The sequence below is a fragment of the Gallus gallus genome, chromosome 2, assembly GCF_016699485.2.
Source record: "Gallus gallus isolate bGalGal1 chromosome 2, bGalGal1.mat.broiler.GRCg7b, whole genome shotgun sequence".
Lineage (NCBI taxonomy): Eukaryota > Metazoa > Chordata > Aves > Galliformes > Phasianidae > Gallus > Gallus gallus.
This window is the reverse complement of record NC_052533.1, coordinates 67,067,766-67,095,626: the sequence shown is the minus strand read 5'-3', so window position 1 is coordinate 67,095,626 and position 27,861 is coordinate 67,067,766. Positions and strand designations below refer to the sequence as shown.

General features: G+C 37.6%; 1 protein-coding gene across 4 annotated transcripts in view; it reads left to right on the top strand.

The window, feature by feature from the left end:
- Positions 1 to 27,861, top strand: part of GMDS (GDP-mannose 4,6-dehydratase) — a 393,387-nt gene that overhangs the window by 29,980 nt on the left and 335,546 nt on the right. For all 4 annotated transcript variants that reach the window (XM_015282187.3, XM_046937855.1, XM_046937856.1 and 1 more), the window contains exons 2-4: positions 18,983 to 19,027; positions 22,565 to 22,652; positions 26,719 to 26,828. In XM_015282187.3, the coding sequence (XP_015137673.1) occupies positions 18,983 to 19,027; positions 22,565 to 22,652; positions 26,719 to 26,828 (243 nt within the window). The remainder of the gene's footprint in view (positions 1 to 18,982; positions 19,028 to 22,564; positions 22,653 to 26,718; positions 26,829 to 27,861) is intronic.

The following is a 27,861-nucleotide window of genomic DNA, read 5'->3' as shown; positions in this document are numbered from 1 at the left end:
ACTTGAATCTCCCCTGCACAGCATACTAAAGGATCTTTGGAAGTGGCACCATATTAAAGGAAAGGGGAAATGCCGTGTCTAGACTAAACCACAACTCTTCTCCCTCTGACGTGGCTAATTCTACCCAACCCAAGTTTGTAATGGAGGGACTGGCGATGTGGTTGAGGGCTGGGGCTATTTTAAATACTCACACAAAATGGAGGCAAGGCCAGGCATCTCTTGTACTTGCCTCTGTGCAATCAGGTTTGTCCCACAGATGAGTGGGTCTCTTCCAGGCAAGAACAAAATATGGACTCCAGTGGAAGTAAAGGGGAGTGGTCTCTTAACATAACTTTACAATGTTGCCAAGAACTTTCAGCTGAAACATTTGAAAGGTAAATGATTTTATATTTGAATCTGATATGACAAGGCTTCCTTTCCTCCCCCCTCCAGTATGAAGTCTCTATAGCTGGAAGTTGCCTTGCAGTTCTTAAGAGTTAAGTGTCCACCAAAGCCTCAAATCACTATTTCTTCATATTAGAATATGTAACAGTAAGTTCTAATATTGCTTTATTCCATGTAATTTAAACTAAAGAATCATTCTTCTCCTTCCATTCCTTCCATTTTTTTCCCCTCTTGGCTTGTAGCCACTATGGCCCCTATTCAATCCTTGAACAGTGTTCAGCTAGTCAAACTACTTCAAATTCATCACAGAATTGGATGAAAACGTTTATGGTGTTAAGGTATCATTTCAACTTGTAGTCCTTAATCATTACTTGAGGGTTTTGCATTTGAGACAGATTTGGAACTCTGATACCAATAGAGAGACTTCTATTTGTTGTAAAGCGTACCAGTTTTTCTAAGAGAGAGAGACAGAATGAAAACCTATACTTGGAGAAACAAATAGGATTTCAAGATCCCTAATTTGAGCACACCAAGAGCATTTGCTACAGGCCACTAATATTTCCAGGTAAAAGGTAGTAGTGCTGTGGTGGTGGTTTTAATGGTGTGGTTCTCCCTCAGCCTCTTTCTGGGTAACATGCAAACATCTTCTCCCATGCTGCAAATTGCATGTTTTGGAATTACAGTTACATGCAACCCCTTCCTAAATTGTAATTGAGGTAGACGGAAAATACTACTCCAGCAAATAAATAGACTGAAATTTTTGTCCTGTTTATCTCCTTCAATGCCTTCTGTAAATGTTTGCACCTTATTCAGTGTGCTTTAATAGAAAGTGAAAACATGCTTTTATTCTCATACTTAAGACACACACTCATTCATTTTTAACAGTGCTATTAGTTTTCTGGAGGTTGAAATGTGTGTGCACAATTCTTTTTAAGCATGTATATACTATGCACTATTCAGCTGCTCTTCTGAATCAAAAAGCTTAAGTCTCAGGGCAAGAATGGCAATGATATTTATAAGAAGTCCCTAGTTTGTACACTGGCTCCTGGAATTAAATAGGAAGTGCCTGAAGTCTTCTGGCAAAGCTATTTTTAGATGACTTCAGCTTTTTTTGGTAACCACAGCCTTATACTTGTGTTCTGAATGGTAAGATAACTACACTTTTCCTTTTTAAGAGAAAATAGAAATTGTCTCATGCATATGTGCTTGCTTAATTGTGCCTTTCTGCCTTTTTAACACATACCTGAAATCTGTCATAACCAGTGAAGTCATTTCATACCTTTTTGAGTGTGGGTGTTCTGTGCCATTTTCTGTTATCATCTTAAGCTGAAGACCAAGAGTGATGATAGGAAACTACTGATTCCAAAATCGACACTGACTCCATTTGGGATTTAGTTTACTTTTTGTTTTTTTTCTCAGAGCTCCTAAACAATTCTGGTAGCACATGGCTAATACAAGCATATTAAGTACATATTGTTGCAAGTATGCATGTAGGAAGGGATATTTTTCCAATCTGTGTGCTGAAGAACAAAAGGAAGAAAAGCTTTCATTGAAAAGAGCCAGTAATTAAAGTCATGAAACTTGAAAGCAAAGCTATAGGAAAAGCTGCAAAAAGGGAAGAAATCCCTCTTCCAGGCCTCTCCTACCAGGCAAACATTAGTGTTTAGTAATGGTCTTTCTCATTAAGGATAAGGAGGCTGACCACAGTATTCTGATAGGGACTACTGTGACCCTCTTCTAGAGAAAGTGAGCAACTTTCAAATATTTCTGTCATCTCTGGAGGAGAAAAAAAACTTGTTATTTTGGATGAATGTGCCGTTCTGCATTGTGTGAACTTGCATTGAACCACATGTTGGAGAGTGGAAATTGAAAACATTCAAATTTCCCTATGTTTTAGTCCTCAGCTTAAAAGTTAAAGATTGGCGTCATCATCTATCCATTGTGACATGTAAAATGATCTGAGGGCTTGGAAAGAACAGGAAGACAGTATTGGCTTAGAGACTGAATCTTTGTCTTTAAAAATGGCTTGCTTCCTTTGGAATTTGTCATCTTTTAAATCTTAAAATCTTTGAATCTAAGACTTGGAAGAGCTTTTGCAAGCACGTACTTCTAGTGAGTACCAGAGATGGTAACTTAAGCAGTGTTTGGTCCCCTTCTTTCCCTCTAGAAAGAGAATGGTTGTTTTAAGTCCTGCTGATGCTTATTGACTACATTTAGGTGTAGAGATTGAAAAAAGCAAATCTGATTATGAAATCCAGAAGCTTATTTTTAATATAGTATAAATGATACCTATGTGAAACTGCTTGTTTACCAGAATTGAAAATAATTTTGCTCTATTTAGGTTAAAGGGAGCATTTGGTATGACAAGTACTCCATTAACACCTCATTTTTCTTGAAGACGGATTGTCCCCGAGGTGATACGTTAATTGAAAAAACAGCAACATTGCATAGGACTTTCTTAATTAAAAAAAAAAAAAGAAATGCTGAGACCTGTCTCTGCTGTCAGTCTGGGTTCAGGTAGGTTGAAATGTCGCCCAGTCTTCTGTTGGAATTGAGGAAATAAGAGGCTTCCTTAACTACTATGACGGAGTTGTTTATGAGGAGTGTCCAGAAGGAGCTGTGGGCTCCTTGTCTGTTTTCTAACACAGGACATCCACCCAACATTTAATTGCTGTCAGCTACAAAATGTGGAAGTTCAGTTCTCTTTGGAACCAGTCCAGTATTTTGATTTCCTTGATCAATTGCCAAACCTAGTGAAAAGGTTTTGCACCAGGTTACAGTTTCTTAGCTCCTCCACTTCTCCTGTGTCATAATGTAATTGGAGCAGAACAGCATCAAAGCTTTGACGTGTTCTGTTATATGCATTTTGATTTCTTGATATTTATATACATGTCAGCAGAACCAAATGTGTTCAAAAGGTATAAGAGTGTAATCACCTTCCAGCAGTGACAGTATTTGTTTTCCTGTGCGAAAGTGATATTTCAGTCTGAAGGAAAGGAGGGAAAAATAGCTGGTCTTTTCTCCAACATCTGTTGTGTATTTTGTATTTGCAGGTGTAAGATGTCTACAAAAGAGTAGCTTAGCTGATGTCACTGTTTTGAAATTATTTTTTATTAAAGTGAATATAAATTTATGGTTAAATTTTGACTTGCATGCTAGTTTTCTGGGATCTCAAATGGTGATTGAAAGTGTTCTGTTGTACCAAAACTGAAGGTGTCACATCAAGCTGTAGCCAGAAAGTTTCTGCTTGGGGGACACATCAGTGAAGAGCTGCTGTTTCTCATGGCGGAGTGATGCCTTTTCCAGCCCCTGCTCTACCATGTAGGAAGTAAAATAAAAGTAATAAAATAATTTTAAAAACCCTTATGCTCCTCATGAGGTGAGGGAAGATATAGCTGACTGATTACATTAGTCTTGAGTGTAAAAGTGGAAGTGTGAAACAGTGTATGGGATGACTTGTTAACCTGGGATCTTGAAGCAAGTTTTATTTGTTTTAGGATGGCGTGACGTGGCCTTTATGTGCATCTTTTAAATGAAGATCACTTTTATTTAATGCAGTGCATTACCTGGGAAGTGTTCTAGGAGTCTGAACTGATACTTTCTGTGGTGCGTGAGATAGTCTTTTGTCAAGTTGGTTCATGTTTTAAAATTGATTTACCACTTCACGTGTCTTGATGAAAGTCTCGCAGGAAGATATTTACAGCCTCTGTTACAGATCCGTTGAGTTGTGATGTGCAATTCCATCACTGAATCTCTGAGATGCAATATCTGAGGCTGCACTTTACCATTCAGCTGCAAGATGCAAGAGGTTATGCTGGGACTTGAATTCTAGGTTATTTTGGAGGTGGACACCTACATCAGTATAAGTGATTCAGCCTAAGATGATGGTACGGATTGATTGAACCGTGCTTGAGTTGTCTTTTCCTTTGAAATATGAAGGAAAGATTAGATTATCAGAAATAATTTGCTCTACTTGGAGTATGAACTTGCTGTGACAAAGTTTTGATCTTAGTTGTTCGTCTGCCTTCTTAAGACTTTCCCTATAGTTTGAGGGAATTTATTCTCTTTTAGCAAAAGAAATCAATATATACAGTTTAATTATCCTAGACTGAAATGTTTTTAGGGAAGTATGAAGTAATGTACTGATAACTAGCTTATATTGCTGTAGAGCTTTGAGAAATAGGTGTTTGATCTGAAAAATATTTTTTTTCCCCTCTGTTAGTTTCTTCTCAGTTTTTTTGTGAATATTAAGGGTTCAGACAGCTCACTCACTTGTACCATTTTGTGGAATACTGTAACTAACTTACACTTTAACTGTTATCATTTGTGTAAGGTTAAAATACTTGCATTTAGTTAGCGCATTGAAATGAGTATTTTACTCTTTGAATGGCTACTTGATGCGTGTGCAAACCTTCTGCTTCAAGCGACTAGACTATGAAAATACTCTAGCTGCAGTAAATATTGCAAATGTTTCTTGTAGTTATTTTACTCAAAGAATTTGCAATAGCAGAGATGAAATTTGTACACCTACAGCTCATAGATCAGTAAAAAAAAAAAACCCATGGATGTGACTGTAGAACTTGATAATCCCAGATGTTTCTAGAGTTACTTTCTACCCTTCGTAGCAGCTCTGGGAGGCATAACTGAATCAAAGCACCTGGGATTGTTTCCCAGAGTGGTGGAAGTGACTGGTCTTATATAGTCTTCCTTTTCTGAAATCTGTGTAAATAAGTTCCGTGGCTCCGAGGTTCTCGGATTTCTGATGGTAATTCAGGGTAGTGGTTTTTTTAAAGAAAATTAGCATTCGTTTAGCATGCATTATAAACTCTTGCTGTTTTTTTTCCTGTGAAGTACATATTGTAGGGAACATGCAAAAGAAAATTGAATAGTGTTATACTACAATTCTTTTTTTCTATAATTCACTGTAAAATGTTACACAACTTACTGTGGAAGAAAGAAAAGGTTTGCTGAAGCTTGGGAAATTAGGAGAATTCTAAGAATAAGACATTCCAATTTAGCATCTAGGGGACTTGAACTTCTGTATTCCTTTTCTCCTTTTAACTTGTAGCATTTTGTGCATAATAATAATAAAAAAACATTAAAGGCTTCATTCTAGGCATAAGAAAGGTACTGTTCAGTGGCACACGTAGTATGCCACTAGGAAAATAATTTCTAATTTTTTAGAGTTAAAAAAGAAGCTTTTCTTAAGAAATAATGATGAAAAGCCTACAGAAATGTTGCAATATTCCTGCATAGGCTTGAAATCCAGATGGGAAAAAGATGTGGGAGGATTGCATTAGAGAGCAAGCTTAGTTTTTTTTAGCCTAGTTATTGTGCATCTGGTGATATCAGAAGGAAATAATTTTTATAAAGAGAAAGCCAGAGAAAGAAGCGATGAGATGCAATTGAACATCTTGCCAACTGTTCTGCAACGTACTCAATGACTGCTGACAGGGAAGCTGAAGGTTTCTTTCAGAGCCTTTCAGTTGATTTAGTGCTGCTCTCTGACTAGGTTACCCATAGGTCTGTCTGCCTTTTCATGCTCTATCTATAAAATATTACAATTGTCAGTAAAATAATCAAACCTGTGAATTAATTAAAAGTCCTCATGTAAAATGCTGTCAAGTCAGTTAGCTTAACAGTGAGTGAGCCACATCCCATAGAGACTGATGAGTGGTATACTACCTTTGTAGCCTTTTCATTTTCCTGTGAAGCTTTTTTCCTGAATTTCAGTCAGGGAAAAAAAATAATCTTCCATCCCTTCCTTAGCAGGTTATTGTTGCCTGTTTCTTGAGATGTGCACTTGGGTATAGATGTTAATAACTTTTCCTGCTATGCTTTCTGTACTGTTTGCATACACTAGTTATGAAATACCCTCAAATACTATAACAAACTCACGTGTAATATTCATTTTACACTCAGAGGGGGGAAATAACGTGTTACTTTAAATCAAATTCAGGTTGCTTGGAGGAAATCAAGTGGTGCCAGAGGCAAAAGTCAAGGCATGTAGAACTGCTTTTTGCGTGTTTTATACTAAAAAAAGGTCAGTATAATTAGGTCTTTACCTCTTGTTATGACAGCGACATCTTGAGAGCTTTAGTTCTTTTCTGCAGGGTGACACAAAAACTGCTGAAAAGACTGTATATTTGGAATTCTAACTGCATGACATCAGCAAGAGTAATTTGTTTTACTCAGCCGTGCTATCTGTTGGAAAAAAAAAATGAGGATTCCTTTTAATGTCTTGCACAGCTCCACTAGCCAGTTGCATTGTGGGATATTTTCCTCAAGACTGTAAATATTAGCAAAATGAGGTACTTGCAAAGAAGTCATTAAGCTTGCTGCTGAAAACATTTTTGGGAGGGCATGAACACCTGGAAACAGAGAACATAGTGAAATGGAGTGCATGAGATGCTCTTTTTTCTCCTGTGGACACCTGTGACTGCTTAGTCCTTTGCTCCTTCTTCATTCCTGACACGTTCTACAAAAGGTCATTATGACCACTGAGTTTTGATGTAGTGAATGTCTCTCCAACTGCTGTTAGAATAGTTAAATGTAAATGAAGTCATTGCTTATGAATCACCAGGTTTGATAAAAGAGGAAGGAATCAACCTAGTACTATGAAGTGATTGGGATTCTGCATTACTGAAGAACGAAGCAATTGAACTGCTGAGGGCATGAGGGGTGTTCCAGAGGGGAATACTTCCACTTGTTTCTGTGTCCATGAATGAAAACTAAATGCAGAGTAAGTTAGAAGTGTTTGACCCCATGTGTGAAATGTTTGTGTGCAATTCCTGATGCCATGTGAGAAGCTATTGCTGTGGCTAGCTACTAGTTTCTGTGTAAATACACTGTTAAATAAACTATACTTTAAAAGTAGCATAAAATACTTTTTACTGTCTAGGTACAGGTCTCTGTAATATACTGTATGTATGCGTGGGAATACTGAGAAGTATGTAGCTTGGCATCCTTCTATGCTATGGAATGTGTTGAGTACAAATAAGTATCTAAAACCACATAAAAAATACTTTTCTATGGAGGGTAGCAGAACAAAAATGAAAATGTGTCAGTAATTGTTGGAATACTAAATATTCCCTATGTGAAGAGATTCCTGTTTTTGTTGTTGCTGTTTTACCTTTCCTACCTGTCAGCAGGAGAGAAGTGAGCTTAGCATTTGCTAGTCCTCTCCCAATAACTTTGGAGAAAGCAATACACAGATCTCTCAGATGACTGCAGTACTGACCACAGCTCTGAGTGAAAGCATGAATGACTCAGGCGGTGAGATTGGCCTCTGAAAGAGGGCAGAAAAGGGAGTTAGCTGTGATGCCTTAGATTCCAAAGACTGATTTGACCATTATCTGGAAGCAGTTTGTTGTAGGTTTCTTTCAGAGATGTGCTAAATCATGTAACTTCTTCTAAAATGCCTGCTGGTGTGAAGTCATGGAATCAGCATTTTCTAGGAGGACTGAGTAGAGTTGAGCTATTTTCAGTTTCTCACATTTTGGTAGAGGAGGTCCTTTTGCACTTGGCTTTCTCCTTTGCACTTGGTATTTAACAAAACCAGTACAGATCTCTTCTCCTGAATAGGGAAATTTTAAGTTTCTTAATTAAAAAAAAGCTTGTAATAAAACCTATATAGAGTTTTCTTCATATTTGACTTCTTGCAAGCAGATATGTTTGTTCAGTTAAAGTATATCCTCACATAACTTAGCAATTAAACTAAAGAATTTTTGCTGAACTATAAGCTGGTAATATTGTGAAACGGTGGTGTTTGGTTTGGTATACTGTTGTGAACTCAGCTAGGAATAAATGTGACAGAGCAGCTTGCAAAGTTAGACAGGGAGGATTCCGTAGTATTTCCTGTAGTTTCTAGGGCACAAAGTGATTCAAACGAACTGCTAAGAAACCTTGAGATTAGAGGAAATTACTGTGAACTCAGACAAAAATGACTAAAATGTGTCCTATGTACTCAGTCTCTCCACAGCTTGTAAAGTCAGTTAAACTTAACTAGGTTCAGGTTTTGGTGGAGCAGCAAATGAAAGAAGTTGAAGAAATGCTTGTGACAGGCTCTTTAAAGCAATTTGTTTTGATGCTTCTTAAAGACTTCTTTGTGGAAGTTTTAAGTAGTTCCTCTGTTTTTAGAGACCTATGCAAAATTGCATAATTTATTGGAATAAGACAGACGTGGAAATACTTAGGCTGTACGGTGACTTTACCTTGATTACAGCTTTGCCCTAGTTGTGATAAGTAAGCTGTTTGTGAAGTAACTGTGGACTAGCTAGCTGGAAGAGTTTTTGATAACTGCCTGAAGCCTGATACAAGGGGTGATTTGCTAACTCGGACTGGAGGTGACTTGGTATTTTATGAATTGAAGCAATAGGTATTTTGTTGGCAGTGCTGTAGTAGCTGCCTATTACAAATCCTGTTCCTGACAGATAGGATAAACAAACATGATCGCTCACTTTCCTTTTCTAGTTCCCCTTAGACAAGGGCCTTGGCAGTTAATGGAATTGTGTTTTTTTCCCCTTTCTAAGTTGACAAGGGGAGGCTGTGAAGCTGGGTACACAAGCATTGTACGGTATCTGTAAATATAAGGATGACCTTTGCCAACCTTCTCTGAAAAAACACTGCATCCCTTTGCAGTCTATCGCCTAGATAATTCTTATCCTGGTTGGCTTCTTGCCACTAGGAAGCTCAGTTCACGTGGTATCTGAGCACTTGACTGAAGTTAATACACATAGCCTTGTGGAATAGAAGTATCAGATCTGATGTCCAGTTTCAATCAGTTTTTAGTAAATGCTTCTGCTATCACAGTTTTTACTGTATAGTTAGACGTTCACTTTGAGCTGTCTTTGTTTACTGAGGAAGGTTGCACTGCCTAAATTCGTAGTTCCATTCAGTGGTAACTTACATAACCACAGTAAATCTTGTTTTATTGTGTATTTCATTTATTGGTCATGTATTGTGGAGGGGAAAATGCTGGACCATATGAAAGAAGACAAAAAAAAAACCTTCTGAAGCACATCTAACCTTTTGCTCAAAAATATCAGAGAAAATGAAGCTGCTTTTGAGTGTAGTAAAAATGATTGGCGATACATAGGTTTCTGTTGAGTGTTGTCTTTGAAAGAAGTGTTTAGAAGCATTCTGTTCAAGTATTTGTAGACTGTGTTCCTTTGACTCGCCTAATAATTTCACAAGGTTTTGTGAGGACAATCTTTTGGAAGGCCCAGGAAGAGAGAGTCATCTTAAGATTCTTATCATTTCTGTGTGTGTTATTGTTTTTCAACTAAAGCCCTGACAATTTAAGGCCCAAAATACAAGGGCCGCTCCAAAAGTAATGCCTCCTGTTTTATGATGTTGGCCCATGATGTCAGAGGCAGATGTTGATGGTATGGCAGTAGATGTTCAACCTTCCTATCAATATTTGTTACTTTTTATTGTCTGCTGTCATGACAAATGCCAGCAGAGAGGCAGACTGAGAGAATGGTGTCTGACATGGAAGTGCGTTTGTTGCAAAGGTGTGTCATTGAATTCTTCTATGTGGAAAAACAAATGGCAATCACACTTGGTGAATGTTTATAGAGAGAGAACGGTGGATGTGAGTTCAGTGAGGCGGTGGGTGGTGCGTTTCAGCAGTGGTGATGTGAAAGATAAGATTTTTCTAGAGCTGTACAATTATCAGTGTAGCACATAGGCTCCTGTTCATCGCTGCTGAAAAATGCATGGATGGTGGTGGTGACTACATTAAAAAATACTGTTTTGTAGATGAGAATTTAATCAAATAGTGTGTTCTTTGAATCTACAGTTTCCACGGAAATAGGAAGCATTACTTTTAGGGCAACATGTGTACTTAACATGTCTCTGTTTTGGGTAACATGAATGTGTAGGGGGGAGATGAAGGAGCAACTTTCTGAGAACTCTCCTGTTGTGTGAAGAGAAATTGGCAGTAATAATCCTGCAAAGTGAGTTATTTAAAATGCTATCCCTATTGTGAATGAATTGAGAAGTTTAGGCGTTTTGAGTTGTTGACATGGTAGGTGTAAGGATTTAAAATTCTTCCTGTATCTATTCTTGGTAGAAGAAGAAATCTGAGCAGCCCAGATTTCTAGAAAGAAAAGTGTGTCTGTGGGGCACTCAAAATATTCATAAAGATGTGTGTAGTGTTGGAAGTGATCTTTTAATCACCTTTATCACTCAAGATTTGAAAAAGTGAGAATCTTGAAACAATGAGATGGGAATTGCATAAACAAGCAGTGCTCCTGAAAATGTAGCTGTAGTTGAGTGGATGGCAGCCCATTAAAAACTGAGCTTCCATCGTGATGACTGGAAGAAGTAGCGCTGGAGAGAGGATGATCAATTGTAACACATGGTGTTTTGTCCCAGGACTTCAAAAGTCCAGGAAACAGAATGGTTGCTCCTGTGACTTTCAGAGAATGTTATTGCTGTGCTGATACCATCCTTGACTATCCTTTACTTACTTGGTGTGCTAAGCAAGATGAGTGCTTTCACTCAATCCAAGCAAATATTGCAAGACTGAGAACTGTTAAAGCTTGGAAATACCAGTTGAGCATTGCAGATCGCATTTCCAAATTTCTGACTGTGCAAACACTGAAGAAAATTGAAGTTAGCTTAATGTGCATTGCTTCTCAATTGCAACTGAAACGTGCTTTCCTTCTTCTGTTGCTTAAGTACATCATATTTGAGGTTTAATTGTTATGTTCGTATTTAAAGCTGTTGAGTACAGAACAGTAAATTTGAAATATTTTTCCACATGTATGTACATCTACACTGCATTAAGTTCTGGTCTCATGCAGACAAGATACAAGTGTGATATTTATTTTGTTTTTCTGAAAAAACAAATTGTGTAGGAAATAAGAAAAAAATGTCTTAGGTTAAACTTGAAGTAATGTAAGCTCAGGAACTTACTGGATTATCAGCACGGGGTGATGATACAATGGTGAAAGCACTGTATTAGGCTGTGGGGGAGAGTAAGCAGTCCTGTCTGGAAATAAGTTAGGATTGTTTTGATACTGTGTGTTGAGCTGTGCTCATTGGTTCAGGTGGCCTCTCCAGTTGCAATAATAGAAATGTTAGCTGCTTTTGCAGTGGTATTCATTTCAGGATCGGTAAAGATGGCACATGAGGAGCATGACTAAAGATTTCACCTTTTCCTGCTTATGTCACTTGACAAAACTACTCATCTGCTCTGAACATAACAGGCACTGTATTTCTTCCAAAACATTCAAGGCTTTACATATTACTTTTTTGCTACAGCAACGAATCTTGAATTTTTCTTTTTTTGAAATGAGAGGTCAACATTGTTCTTCTGAGAACATGCCCGGCTTAGTTCTGGGTTTACTGTTTTTCCTGCCCTGCACGAAGAGAACAGGTCTGCTTGTTTGGGTTTCCACTGAGTAGTGTTGTGTCCTGGTTTACAGTTAGCATTTGTTGCAGACTGGGAGGCTTCCCTGAGTCAGCTGCAGCAGTTAGTCACGTAATGGGCTGATGGATTAGTCCGAGTGCTACAGGATGGGCATGGCCAGAAAGCTCCTGTCTCCTGCTACTTGGAAATGCTGCTACTGTTTTGGAATGGTGAGAGGCCATCTGATACAGTTATTTGGAAGCAGGAGGAAATAAGAATGGGCAAAATAATCATCTTGTGGCTATTAAGGCTGTTGCAGGTTTCCCCATTGCAAACACAAAGGAGAGGTGGATTTTCTTGTGGCTTGTTGTCCATATGATTTGCGTTTCCATGTTCGTAGAGCTATTGGACGCATTCTTCTGCTCCCTGAGATTCTGCTACTGAGAGAGAAAAACGTAGCTTGATTTCTCTCAAATTCAGAGTTTATAACTGGTTTATTTTATTAATATACTGCATGCATTCATATCTGAAGATGTAATGTGTTAAGGCTTATTACGTGTGTTCAGGAAAAACTTCTTTGAAAGCCTTTTTACTGATATTCTCCTCCTTATAAAAAAAAATTCTTTGACCATATTCTAAAGCTGGTAGTTTTTTTCGAGTACCTGAATGGCTGACAGCTTTAGGGGCATGAATTTTTTAGACAAATAAAGCTGTCAAGCGCCCAGCTGTCTTCACTAGGAAATCTGTGGTGAGTGTATTTGCAAATAAGACATTAGGTGTCACAGGTTCTTGCAATCACAAGGAAAAAAGGTTGTGTGATCCATTTGCTGTAATTCATTTTGCACTGATTTTTGTATGCCAGCTGCAAGCTATTTGATATTGTAGAGAATAATCTCATTTTTATTGAGTATCAACATTTAAACAAGCAGTATTGCCCTTTCATACCTTTCTATTGTTAGCTTAATTTTAAGCCAAAACTCCTAACCAGCTGCCTCTCCTAACTGTGAAGAGCAATTCTAATTACACAAACTCACTCTGCTCATACTGACTTTAGAACTGAGCAGTATTCTTCTAGCGAATGTCTGTGCTCATATTCATGGTACAGTAGCTATAAATATTGGTGCAAGTTGCACTGTTTTGTGCGAAGATAACTGTGGAGGGAGGAAGGAAGAAAGAACCACCTTTTGCTGCTGTATGTAACTGCAGTTACAGTTCTTAATATAACTTAATAGTTTACCAATGGAATAGTTGTGTGAAGGTAGGAGCTCGGATGTGGAAATAACATGGTGATTCACTTTTCCAAGTTACTTTCCTTTTAAATGACTCGTAAGTGAAGGATGGCAGAGTAACGTCATTAAACACTTCTGTTGTTGCTAATGATAACTCTTTCTCGTATTCCAGTACTGCATTTAATGCACCACAAAAAGAACTTCAATTCTGAGGAATGTTTTAAAACAATTTTTTTTAACGTTTATTACCTTTTGACTGTTCCTTTGGACTACAAGAACAAAAGGACACTTGTTTTCCTATTCTTACTCTGGCCGGAATACAAATCTGTATAGCAAAATCACTACTGCATTTGTAGGCTGGCAGCTTTCATAAATCATTTAAGAATTTCAGAGTTCATAATTTTTCCTTTTTTTTCAGTATGGAGCTTTTTTTTTCTATGCATGCTTTAATGCTTTGCCTCAAGTACTGCCTTGAAGCCTTGAGACAAAGTGCAACAGTGTTCTGTTTATAGTAGCTGCACAAAATACGTGTTTCCTCCATAAATCATTGAAAGTGATTAGAAGTATGCATTTTTCGGCAGAAATAACAGCATGTGGTACTTCTCTTTCAGATTTCTTTTTTTGGAAGAAGGCTAATGTCATGCTGTAAAAAAATAAATAATAATAAAATAAATCCATAGCTGTTATTATGGGCTGTTGTTAAAATCATTTAGATGTTGCTTTAGAGTAGTGCATGCTTCCTGCTCCAAAGGATCTGCCACCACATTCCAACTTAAGTCACTGAAGTAGCCTATAGTCATGCAAAGGTTTTATAGTTTGATGAAGCAGCTACTTACTGTGAAGGGATACTAGTGGAACCAGTTCAGTGTATTTTAGCAAAAGTACATATTATCCCTTTAAACCAGGATAAAGGAAAATTGTGACAGTGCATTGGTAGTGGTGTTATTACAGATCCCTTTATTGAAGAAATTAAAAACATGCCTTGTGAATGAACATTCACCTCTTCTCTACTTCTTCCCCCAAACAAAGAGATTGAACGTACCCAAATCTGACTTCAGAACACAGCTACAGCTTGTAGTTCAGAGTTTAAGACTGTTATGAATGATGTTGATAATTTACTCCATCTATATTTTGAAATACCATAAACTCACCATTATACTGTTATTCCCGAGGGTATGGGAATAGTTTTCTCAATTTTGCATTTTATAAACAGAATCAAATTTGGTCTCTCATTTATGTGGAAAATTATGGTACTTATTTCCAAAGGAATAATGATGTCTGAAAACTGTATCCATTACGTGTAGGAGCTGCGTAAAAGTACAGAGCAGAAGTATAAGTATATAGCAAAAGGACAGATATTCATCCTACATATCTACCTTAAATATTCCCCTCAAAAAACCTAAACCTTCCTCAAATGCAGGAACCATTGGTGGAGGGCGAATGGTTGGACTGGATGATCCTGTGGGTCTTTTCCAACCTTAGCGATTCTATGATTCTATGAAATACTGCATCTGACTGCAACTGTGTTTAATGTTCTCAGGCTTTATTGTCAATGTATTCATAGATGGGAAGACACAAGAGGAAGGCACAATGGTCACTCTTGCTGTGTTACTCAGTGAGGAGATGTTTCTGTCATGGCTGTGCCACTTGTGTTGGAGCCAGGTTTGGGAGTTCTGGTTGATATCAGGATCTGTGTGTCAGAAAAGTGGAGAGCTAGACTGTTGCTGGATGGTTTCTTTAGGCGTATTGCAACAAGATTGTGATGTTTTGCATGGCTTTGTCTTTAAATAGCAAGTTTGTGGGAGATGTCACTTTTACCACACTATTCTGGAGATGTTTCTGAACTGTTCATGCTTTTCTCCTACACACTTCTGAGAGACTTTTCCTCTCTGTGTTATGGTTATAATACCCTTGCATCATTTCTATCAGGTTTTTGATTCCTTCTTTTCCTTCTGAAAAAAAAGAAATTCAGTGTACTTTCTGACAGAATTTGAGGAATTGTTGTAAGAACTCTATTCAGTTTACTCCTGGTCGGCCTTCTGTTTGTTTGTCCATATGATACTTTCTTCTGTTCCTCTTTCTTTAGCAGAAAGGAGCTGTAGGAAAGGAGGATTCCTCTTCCCTAGATTACTAATGTTCAGGTAGGATGTGTAATTTAAGTTCTGGTGTCCAGCAGCAGTGTGGGAGGATAATCAGAACTGGTCCTCTCAAAGGAAGAGGAGGATGATGCTGTGCATTTGGGATTGCTCATATATGGCCTTACCTTAAATGTGCTAATATAAATCTGAAATTAGCCTATTTGTGCAAATGGAATTTCCCAGAGCAGAATAGCACAAAATAAAGAAGACTTGAATTGTCAAACAGGCTATTTAATTCCACTGATTTCCAGTTTTCCTTTCTGCATAAATTCTTTTCTGTATAAACGATCCTATTCTCTGCTCATAGATCAAGTTAAACATGATACTTTTTATTCTAGATGTTTGTGGCAAGACTCTAACTCTTTTATGTCTCAATTTCTTTGCTCTGTTGGAAAAAGGTTTTCTTTGACAGCACATCAAATTTTATTGAAATTCTTGACATTAACTACTGTATTAAGAATAAAATATTGCATCCTATGGTTCTCTCTCTAGTTTATATGGCTATTTTCTTTTGTCTGGGAATTTTACAGGCATGTAAGACAGCAGCAGTTGGAAATTTACTGCTGTGTATTGGAAGACAACTAAGTATCATTCTTGGGATATGCTTTCAAACCTCTTTGGCTGAAGATGGTGAAGTGATTCTTCAAGTATTGATATGTCAGTGTGTTGATGAGGAACGCTTTCAACTGAGGCAATGTTGTTAAAACCTGTTGACTGTCCAAGATGGTTTGGAATGTGTGTGGAGTCAGTTCTCATTATGACCCTGCTTAATAGCATTTCATAGCCTCTTTTCTTTCTTTGAAATGGATGATTTAGCTAGAAAGGGATGTACTTCAGTCTTATGAGGTTTTATTGATCTAAAATCAGCAGTAATAGTTGTTGGGTACTTTACATTAGCAGATGTAAGCTCCGAAATGTGAGAATGCTTCTAAAATAAAACAGTATATTGCACAGTGAAGGTAGCAAAGAAACCAGGCACTCTAATTTGCTTGGTGTATGACTTCGCCACTTGGTTTTGTGGTTTAGTTTGGGGAGCAGATTGCCTTGAGCTATCTCAGTGATCAGATTGGGCTCTGGCTTTGCAACTGTCTTGTTGATTGTATTTGATTACAACCACCTAGGCTGGTACTGAGTCTGGTTGATGCGGGTGTGCTGTTTTGCATATCTCAGATAATAGTGTAAAAGCTTCTAGTAATGAAGTGGCTGTGCTTCTTAAACTCCTTACACAATAAGGAGCCCCAGATGGAAACTCAGTGACATCATTCACTGTGTGGAGGTAGGAGGATAGATTTTTCCTGAATATTGACTTTTTTTTAGTATTAAAGAAAACATGATTTGGACCAGTAGCTTTAAGGTAAAACACTCATGAAAAATAATATCAAGATGACTGTAGGCATCACTTACAAATGGGAAGACTCTGCCTGTGCACACGCCAACCCACAAACTTTGTGGATCGAACCAAGTCATGCACTTTGCAGGCCCATTCCCACTTAAAAACATAATGGGAATGGGTGTGGTTGGCAGCACATGCCTCGAAGGAAAAAGCACTAACTCTAGTTGGGCTTTCTTGCTAAATACCTAGTTCCTTCAATGTTCCTTTCCTTGTTTAGTGATTCCTGAACCCTGGAAGCTCTGTCTGTACTAAGTGGAAATCAGTAGTAGCTTCAATAATGGAGTATATATTCATAATATAGATTTAAACCACTTCATAGAGGTTGCTTAATATTCTTTCTTTTTTGCTGCTACTAGGGAAAGGTTAAAACCATGTTATCCTTGTGGGCTGCAAACTCTTGAACACTTCAATTGCAATTCTGATTGCCATTCTCACTGACAGCTGCTGTCCTGAAAAGAAAAGGAAGGTAAACATGAAAGATGTGATACTGTATCATAGTGCAGGACAGCTTGAATCTGCATTGTGTGCCGTTAGCAAGCAGTAAATCAGCTGTGCTGTGCTAGAGCCAGAAACCGGTAGCTTTCACACTTGCTGCCTGTTTCCCACTCATTGTGAAGTCCTACCCTATCACTTGATAGGCCTGGAAAGGAAGCAGAGAGGAAGTGAATGCCACTGCTAGTTCAAAATGTTCCAGTGCATTTGGAAAGTTTGAGCAACAGACTGGGTGAGAAGAACAGGACCTTATTGACAGGGTTCAATCCTAGTGAAGTCTGTTATACGTCAACTTTCTAAGTAGTCACTGCCTGTCTTCTTTCACCTCCTTTCCACTCAGGGTTTCCTACTTTCACCTCCTTTTTGTGTATTTTGTTTTATTTACCTGGATGTGTAACCAAGGGGTTTTGTGGAGTTTCCTGATCCACCTCTCCTAAATCCTAAGGGAATTACTATTGAGAGAGACAACTATATGAAAAACTTCTGCCCCTACTCCTGTATTTCTCCAATGTTTCCATTGCATACTCTTAGTCTGTGTGATGGACAGAAGCACATACTGTTCCTATGATTCCATGGCAAACATGGCTTGTCACATGACAACAGAACCACTGTTCTGGTTATGGGTATTGGGAACTGGTAAGCACATGCATATTGTACACATTGTAGGCAAAATGTGTAAGCTGAGTCATGATTACAAAATCATCTAGACTATAGAAGAGGATGACACATTTGCACTGTAATGGCGTTAATGTTTCTATACTGGAAATTTAAACACATAGTAGTACCCCCTACCACTATGCATCAATTTAGGCATGATTTTGCCATCAATCTGATCAGCACTCTTCACTGGCCATCATGCTGCTTTAGGGCCTCCCGGTGCATCTCACATTTCTTATTTCACTCTGTTACTCTCTTTAGGCTGTCTTGAGATGTGAAAAGTTGGTTTAATCTAAGGTGAGTGAGTTCTCGGAAACGTGGCTTAAAACAGAGGACCAAAGAGATATGTGTTCAGTTTCTTACTTTGGTGTGTCTGGCCAGGATCACGTCAAGACAAACACACGTAATATAGTTTAAACATTTGAGCCAAGGTGGTGTTCCATGTTTTTGTGGTATTCCTGAAGCAAGTTAGTTGACTCTAGAATGCTCTTACGTTATTAATTGGTGTGTTGGTTAGCACTCATTCCAGATGGGTGAGCTTTGTTGGACTTCTGCAGTGTTACGTACAAATTTATAAGGACACTGACTTACTGTATTTGGTAACCCTGGCAGTAGTGATGTTAGGAAAATCATTTTATTTCAGGAAAACGCACGCTAGCATATGTTTTGAAGTATTTGCTTTTTGGTAATTTAATAACTGGAGCTTGATAAGGATTTTGAAGGAGGAGGAGAGGAACCTTCTCAACCCTCAATGGTATACAAACTGCAAAAATGGCCTGTATTCTGTGGTATAAATATAGGATGTGCTAGGGATGTTTTTGAAAAACTCAGTCAGCAGGCAGAATTATTGCTGCCTTTAGATTGCTTGTGGAAGGAGTGAGTGCAACAAAGATGCAAATGAGACATGGTGCTACAGAAACCTATCAGTCCTGTTAGTGTGCTAAGCTTGCACCAGTTTTTTTAGAATGTTTTTCCTTCCCTATCTCCAAAATAGTTCAAATTCAATAACTGCGGTTAAGATATTTTGGAAAGATGTCCCTAGACACTTTTGAATCTCTTCCCAAGTTCCATTATGGAGACAGGAGTTCTGAACCAGCGTTTGTAAGTGAGTTATCTTAAAATATACTGTGTCTTAGTCTAAAATTAACCAAAAAGCATCCATAGTATTCTAGGTCAGTGCATAAATCTGGAGAAGTCAAAGCATATGCTTGCTACCCAGTCAACTCGTTGCAAAATCTTTTTCTTCCTTTTTTGGGACCATAATCAGTCCAAATCTCCCAGGCCCATTCACTGTGTTTCTAACATTTTCCTATATCTTACTTCTTCCCAGGATGGATCGTACTTGGCTGAGTTCCTGCTGGAAAAAGGCTATGAGGTGAGTGACTCAGTGACTGACTGCAGGCTGATGGAATCACTTGGATGCTGCAGCTTTAGCTTCCTTTGCTTCTGTCCTTCTCTGTGTATGTTTTCCACTCAACCATAGATAACAAATCAAAACTCCGGAGAGGAATGTGCAACATGGCCTGTAATCATGCCAGCTTATTGTACTATTTATCATCTAATGTCCACTGGTGGATTCCCTCTTCTCCTTGGGGTATATCTGCTTAGTGTGTTTCCCGCCAGCTCAGATAAGCAGCAACCTGTGCAAGCCAAAACTGTAAAGAATTAGGGAATAATTTATGATGCAGTGTACCACAGAAAAGAATGAGGATCTCTTTTTTCTCTCTTGACTCAAATGGCTCTCTTTAGTAGTTGTACTTCAATGAACATGTTGTATTTTCCTTTGTTTTTAAACAAACAAAAAAACCAACCTCAAGCTTTCTGTAGTCTTACTTTCAAGCTGATTCTCTTGAACTAATTGTATTTTTTCTTATTATATGATGTTATTTATCTTTATAAAATAAAATCAGATCCCTTTCTGCTGCATAACTTTGGCAAAATTAACATTTTTCTGTGGACCACCAATATAACAATCACATTATTGTGGAATTATCTGATGGTTCACTATATTAGTCTTGAAAGATGCTTCCAGAAGGTATGACAGTGGAAGAAAAAGGAAGGAGATGGATGATCAAATAAATCTTTCTGCAATGCATTTCCTGGCTCAGCAAAAGTAAACTCTCATTCTACAACACTGGCTTATTACTTCTTTTAGAACATTGTTTTATAGTTTGGTAAGAAGTCTCTTCTCAACAGGTTTGCACTTTGCATGCTTTTGCACATTGTTAGTCTTTTCTCACTGCATTCCTTCTACTATTTTGTTGATTGACCTACTCAGTGGTATGGTTTTTCAGTATTGTAAACTGATGAATTTTACGATTCCTCCATTCCACCTGGGGAAAGAGACAGCTTCTGCTGGCTCACAGGTAAAAGTATGTGTTTTCCCAGTCCACAGAGAAATTGAGAACTGCTGGCTGCAGCTAAAATTAAATATTATGGACTCCATGTGGAAATGCATGGGCTCTTTCCATTGCAGAAGGATTGCACAAAGTTCTTCTTTTCTGTTCCTCAAATCTCTATCTATCTGGAGTTCTTTACTGTGTTCCTAGCTCAGGACCTCTGTTCCTGAGTAATTGAACACTGGGACAAAAGTGATAACAAGGTCATTTTTTTTTTTACGTTTATCTTCTTTTAATTGCAATCTACCTAAAGATCAAGCCGTATTGAAGAAAAACACTGATCTTTCATTCTTAACTAGATTAACCAGTTTGCACGTGTTTTAGCTTGTCACAAAGTTTGTGTTTCACCTGTCCTGTGCACACAAAGGCATCTTTCATTTTTTACAGTAATATTGCTATCATGGATTAAGCATTTGGCAGGCTTGCTTCCTTTTGTATGTGTGTACCAGAAAAAGGAGTGAAAGGATTTATTTAAAAAAGACAAAACCACCAAGAAAAAAAACAAAACCCTGGGATTCTGGGTTTTCTTGTTATTGCTGGATGCATGAGGTGCTCTGGCTTTGCTTTTGGAAATATTTTGAAGTCTTGTGGTGATTGCATTTAAAGTCTCATTGGTCAAATGTTGGTATCACAGTCATTCAGATGACACAAAACTCTTACAAGCATGATCTCTCGTCTTTGAGTTGACAAGGTCTGACTTATTGGACTTCTTTTTTGTGTGTGGACGTCAATTTCAAGGTGACTTAAGTCACATAATTGAAAGATCAGATGTCTCCCATCAGGACTTTAGGCCGAAATATCTAATTTCTTCTAGGACAATTGTGGAATGCTTGCTAGCTTCCTTAGCAGTTTTGAAGTATCAAATTGTTATAAAGTCTTAGCTTGCTCGTCAGAACATTTAAGTAACCAAAATAATACCAACATCTTTTGCAGAAGTTATATTATTATGGAGCTGCCATTTTTAAGTGTTTCTCTATAAACCATATGTTCTTAGAAACTATTCACACATTACATAAATTACTTTGAGGGGGATTTTAACTGCATTCCTTAAAACTTGTATTTATACATTCATTGCTTAGGAAACAATTTTTCTTTTTATGAATGTCTAATTTCTCCATTATCTTCAAAATGTAGATAACTTGCTCAGTTATGGAAAACTCAACATTTGGATGCTAGAACAAGGTATATTATAAGCCTGTTGTGTAGCTGAGTGATAGAGATTTTATGCAAGGACACTATAGATTTGTTGTATAGATTGAAACTTGTATAGATTTGCAAGTTGTATGGATGAAGCTCTTTGGCAATAATTACAGACCTCATTGCCAAATTGTTCATAAAGCTGGACTCATTCTGATGCTGTATTAAGTTTCAGGCATAAGATGGAATAAAATGTGTTTTATGTGGAAAATTAAAAATGTTTGCTGTGTAAATAACAATAGCTCATGTGTAACAAAACAAAAACCCACCATCTTTTCCTGCTGGTGTATTCTCACAATTTACGTTAATGTGAATGAGAGTGAAGTGGCCCAACTTAACAAGGTGTTGGATGCATCAAATTGTAAGTAATCACTTTCAGAAATAAAGAACAGTGAGAAAGGGAGGGCAGTCAGATGCTGGATCTTGATTTCACTTGTGCACAGTTCCTGCAGCTGGTAACCTATGCTAACATGAGTTTTGGCAGCAGGCATGGGGCTATCTTGCATAAGGAGGAAACAGAATCTGTGTTAAAACAATTTCTCTAATGTATTAGACACAAACAGGCCTTTCTTTTAACATTAGTCAGAGCTGCTGCTTTTTCACCAACTTATTTATCGTGGCAGGTTAAAGGAAATTCCCAACCTGTGTTTCAGTCTTAGGCTTGCCTGTATGTCTTGTAATCCATCTGAGAACATTGACTCACAGAGTACAAAAAATAGGACTGACTGTTCAGTCTGTTCTTCCAAGAGACCAGAAAGTGAATAACAGCTGTTTTCTAAAGCATCTTTGGGCCTTGCTACTGCTGTTCGTTCTTCTGTCCACCTCTTTCCTTTCCCTGGTGCTGACTCTTGCTGCTGCTTTTTACATGCCCATCAACTTTGGCCCCTGAAAAGCTTCTCTGTAACCAAATAGCAGTGATTATCTCAAGATCTACTAATTGCTTCTCCAACTCCACTGACATTGGTTGGTTTCACTCACTAGGACATGTGATGCTCTAGGTCAATTTAGGGTGTTCTGCACTACGTGTGGTATCTGGGCTGCCAGGGTTGTCAACAAGGCAGGAGGTGAAAAAACTCGGGGATACTAAAATGACAACATCAGAGCACATCATGAAGTATTTTGTTAGAAATTGGATAATAGTGTGCCTTTAAGAATGGAGACACTGATGGGACTGGGTGTGTGTATCTGAAAAGATAGAGCATGGTTCTCCTTCATCCTAAAGCATTACAAAAGTATTGATGTTGACAGTATTTTAAAAATTAAATCACTTGCCTCTTATTACTGTTTATTTTGTTTTTTTCATGTTTAATCTCCAGGTGCATGGAATCGTTCGTCGGTCTAGTTCTTTTAACACAGGCCGGATTGAACATCTCTACAAGAACTCACAGGCTCACATTGAAGGAAGTAAGACCTTATTTTTATATTTACTGCTTCTTAATCTCCTTGTTTGGTGGAGACAGGTTCTTGGGAGCAGGAAGGGAATCTTTTTCCTCTGACTTAAAAATAACAATTAGTTAATAAAATTAAACTGTACTTAGGATTAATTATTTAAAAAACACACTCCAAAACTTAATAGTAAGCTTTCCTTTTCTGCTTTCCTTTTCTGTTAGCTGCTGTCTTACACGAAATTCAATAATTTTTCTGTGATCAAAGTATGAGAAAGCATAGATACTCTTATGTGTTAATGGGAGGGGAAAGTGAAGGGCACAGGAAGGCACTTTCTGTTATTCATAAATACTGACATAGTTCTTAAGTCATAGCAATTACAAGTTGGCTGGCCCTCCAAACGTACTTATGAGGTTGAAAGCATTGGGATTTCAGAGCACTCAAATGTTTGTTTTTTTTAAGGCAGTTACCTGTGACATTTTTTTTACCAGTATGTTATTGTTGCGATTAAATAGGCTTTTACATGACCAACAGTATGAAATCTCATGCTGAAATAGGTTTTTTGAATTAGTTGCTTTTCTCTTCTTTTATTTTGTGACCTCCCTTCATGTAATCTGTCCTGCTTGCATAGGACAAAATATTGTGTAGTAAGAAGGTCACATGTTGGATGGTATGTTTCTAGAACAACTTGTTTGTATCAAGATGATGAATTCAGTTTTAACAGCAGCCTTTCATTTATTGAATGGTCTTTCTAAGAGGAGTAAAATCCTGTGAGCTGCTCTATCAACAGAAATGTTCTGCACTCAGTTTCTTTTTCCGTATGAACTGCTTAGTGCCTGATGTAGGTGAGGGTTTGGGGACAGCCTGTATGACAGCATAAGTAAAATGTAATCAGTTCTTGTTTATGACAGGAAGAATGAATGCTTGGACCTTTAAAGTCCACATCAATGGAAATGATTACATATTTTTTTTTGAAGGAATTGCTCTTGAAGTTGCTGGAAACTTTGACAATGTTACTGCTGATAATCTGGAAATCTGAAGTGATTACATTTTAGTGCCATTTTTTTTAGTATTTTACTGTAAGGAGATGTTAACTTTTCAGTTAATGAGAAGTAGTAGTGTTGGTTGGTTCCAGTTCAGGAAAAGTTTGGAGGATTGAGTGTTTGAATGAATGTGGAATTCTTTGCACTGGGTGTATTTCTAAAGTTGTGCAGAGTGAAACAGCCTTAAAGAAAGCTTGAATGTTTAAGGTGTTACCTCTAAATATTTCCGTGCTGTCAGCAAATTTTGTCTTTGGAAGTTTTTCCCACCATGATGAAGCAGGGTCTAACTTTACTGAACTGTAACACAATGCAGCTTTTCGATTTCATTTAATCCTTTGCTTGTGTTTTAAAAATATATTTTATACAATATCAGTGTATTTTCTGTGAATAGTTTCTGCTTACTGTACGTTGCTACTTGAACTATCTTCTTGAAGAATACTCAACCCTATGTTTCCAACAAGGACAACGTAAAAACTGTCCCATGATTTGAATTTGACTTACGATGTAAAAGCAGGCAAAACAGAACAAAAAGGAGTCAATTTATTATGAGGACAAGATATGAATATGGAAAGCAATTTGAGAAGATAATATATATCACAGATATGCATACCAGCATTTGAGAATTGGAAAAGGGAAAAAGAAAGCAGACCTTAAATATTTCACCCCACTTCTTATCTCATTTTCCTTTAACTGAGGAATTGTAGCCGTATGAATTGGAGGAGGAGGAATTGGATTTGGAATCTCAGGAAAGGCTCCTCCATGGCAACTGGTTTGAAACAATGAGTTTCCAGGCAATACTAGAGGAAGCAAAGAAGCAATAGTGACTGGTGTGAACAAACTAAAATTTTTGCCCTGCGTTCTTCCCATGAACTGATTATGTGTTGCAGGATGTAGGTGATCTTCATAGACAGTGAATCTCTTAATCCCCCCAAAAGTAAGAAAAACAGAAGGAAAAATGTGTTCCTTCAAGTAAGTCCTTTAGCTACTGTTTGCTTGGGAGACTTTTGGATTGGAAAAACTTCAGTATCAAGCAATGCTTACCAAAGATGTTGGCATTTAATCTGTTTATAAATATTTACACCAAATAAATCTGTTTCTAGTAGGTCTTTTCTGCCTAGCAGATCACTGCTGAAAGACCTCTTTTTCAAGGATCTGAAAATGGAAACAGTGCCTTATGTCCTGCTCTTTATCTAAAAAATATTTAAACAAGAAACCTCAAAGGTGATGGGAGACCAAAATGGGTACTGTAGTGAGAGCTTATAAGTATACGTTAATTATGGCAGGGCATCTCCACTGCTCAACTCAACCCAGCTGGCAGCTCTCCATTCACTTGAGTAAGGAAGCTCAGAGACCAGTCTCTGTCTTGAGGATGACAACAGAACTGGATGTCTTTGGCACAGAAAGAGGGAACCTGGCTATGGTACTATTTCTTCTGTTGCTCTTAGCCGTTCTTTCAGACATAGGTCTTCTAGATAACTGCTGGGACCTCCTATTGTAACAGCATCATTTCCAGAGCACTTCCTCCTGAAGTCTGGCCTAGCAGTCAGGGAGGCTTCATTTAACTTCCAGGTGAAGAAAGTAGAGCAAGATTTGCTGGGTGACCTAGGAGAAACTTTTTCTGATGCAGAAAGGGCAGTGCGTTTCAGTTCTTCCCTGCTCTGCCAACACACAGGCTTGTCCTGAAGAAAGCAGCAACCACCATCAGAGAAAATGGTTTAAGTGGTGCTTGCTAATTGTCTCTGTTAGTGTTGCAAGAAAAATGCAGCAGTTCTTAACGTGGTCTAGATGGTGATGATTTTGGGGATAATAGTTTAGGAACAATACCCAAATATTTTTTGTCCTACAGCTGTTTGGGATCTTGTGCATGCTGTGGTCTGTGATCAGAACTTGTTTCATGTACCGAATTTCATAAACACAACTTGCACATCTGAACAGCGTGTTAAAAATTGTGGTTTCTTGTGATAAACCTTGGATTTTAATTTGGGAATTGAAAGGAAAAGACAATCTGTGGATGACGCATCCCTCAAAAGAGTGATTATTGTCAAATGAGAAGACAGCTAAGTTGCGTTGAATAAGGATTTTTTTTATCTTGAAGATGGAGCAGTGTAAACATCAACGTATTAAGGACAAAAACATCAAATGAAATTTGATGCAAATATGGCATCTAAATGGGAAATATTGGTGATAGGTGAACAGTTGGACTGGATGATCTTAGATCTTTTCCAACCTTGGTGACTCTATGATTCTAAATGTAACAGCTATTTCATCAACAATTGTAATATTTTTATTTTTTCAATAGATGTCATCAGCAGTGTCATGTTCTTAAATATAAGATAAAAGATGTTTTATTGGGGTGAATTTACCTTTTTGATAAGGTCATAACAGGTTAGAGTCGAAACCTATAAGTCAATAAGCCATTGCAGCCTGCTGTATTTTGACAGAAACTGGACTCTTGTTCTTGCCTACCTTTTTACATGCCAATTAGAAATAATTAGATCAGAAAAAGATTATATAATGTGCATGACTGATATTTCCATGTTTGAGATTTGTGTAGTATTGTGAAACATGTTTTATTACTAGCTATATTTTTTTATATGTATGCTTATTTATATGTTGTGTTATTATACCTTTATATGTTATTTTATATGTATGCTTAAGTTACTAAAAATGCCTGCAATGGAAAGATTGGAAGCCTAAACTAAAATAATGCTCTTTTGGGTGGTTTATGGCTGGAATTCTGTATGTGGCATTGGTCAAATTTATATAACTTGGTTTAACAAAGTGTAAGCTATTGAAAAATTGCCTTAAATGTTGCTAGGTAAATCACATTACTAAAAGGAGTCTAGATTAGTATTTATTATTATAGGGAAATACATATTGGGCCTAAAGAGTTAAAAACAAGCAATGTATTACTTAGTAATTGGAAAAAAAAAAGGAGAACGCTAGCTATTTATTTGAACTTTAAGCCTGGGATAGAATCTGGATGAAGAATGCTGTATTGGGATTAAAGTATGTTAACTGTATCTTCTTAAACTCTGAAGACATGAAGCTGCACTATGGTGACCTCACGGACAGCACCTGCCTGGTGAAGATCATTAATGAAGTCAAACCCAATGAGATATACAACCTGGGAGCTCAGAGCCATGTCAAGGTGAGCTGAGAATAATGAACGTGCATTGGTGGTGACATTGATTTTTTTTTAACTTGTCACATATATAACCATTTTAATAAGTGCTGCCTGTGGGTAAATAATAGATAATTGTGCGTGCTGTGGTGCTGAATTATTGCATAGGTTTGGATACTGAGTACATAAGCAGGTATTAGAGATTGGTGAGGTTAAATTCTCATTATCAACAAGATCCCTAGGTTGAGAAATCTATTTTTCCTACTATTTGCAACAGCTTTCTCTGTGCAACATACTGCAGATCAACCCTGTGCAGAAATTATGCACTGTTAGGTCAGACATTGACTATAACCACATTTGCATTAAAGCTCATCTATGTGTCATTTACAGAAAGGCTTCACATGTGCTGATTTTCATGTAGGTGGCATTTTTGACTGAACTGTAAATAGAGAAAACAGCCTTGCTAAAAGCTTATGTGAAGCTTATGACTTTACTACTTCTTTTCATTGGAAAATGGAGTTATAGAAACTGAAATTGGAAAGACTTTACCTTGGCAAAAATTGCTGTGTCATACTGGAGCATGTACAATAGAACAGATAACTTTAATTTGTGTTTTATATATATATGTTAAGCTGTATTGCTTTATATTTAGCTCAGTTCACTGGAAGGTAAACTTCGTTTACTTGCCAAAACCTCATTCACACTCCCTGCCATGATTATAAACAAAAACTGATGGCTAAGTAGTAAATTGTTAGCCTTATGCCCTTTCCCTAATGTGTGCAATGTGAAAGTATTCCTCAGCAGTAATATTCCCTAGCTTCTCTTGAGGTTAGAACTGAAGGAGCATTTAAGTTTAATGAAAACCAGTTTGGCTTTGGTTTTGTAAATCGGCCCTCCTACAAAAGGCAATCTGTTGCTCCTATCAGTGCACAAGCCCATGAGGAAATCATGATGAAAGACTTCAGCTATTGATAAGGCAGACAGGAGAATATAAAGATGAAAAGGGAATAATCTTTCCTTTAAACTGCTTTCGTGATTGAGTTAGCCAGTTTGCTCTGTG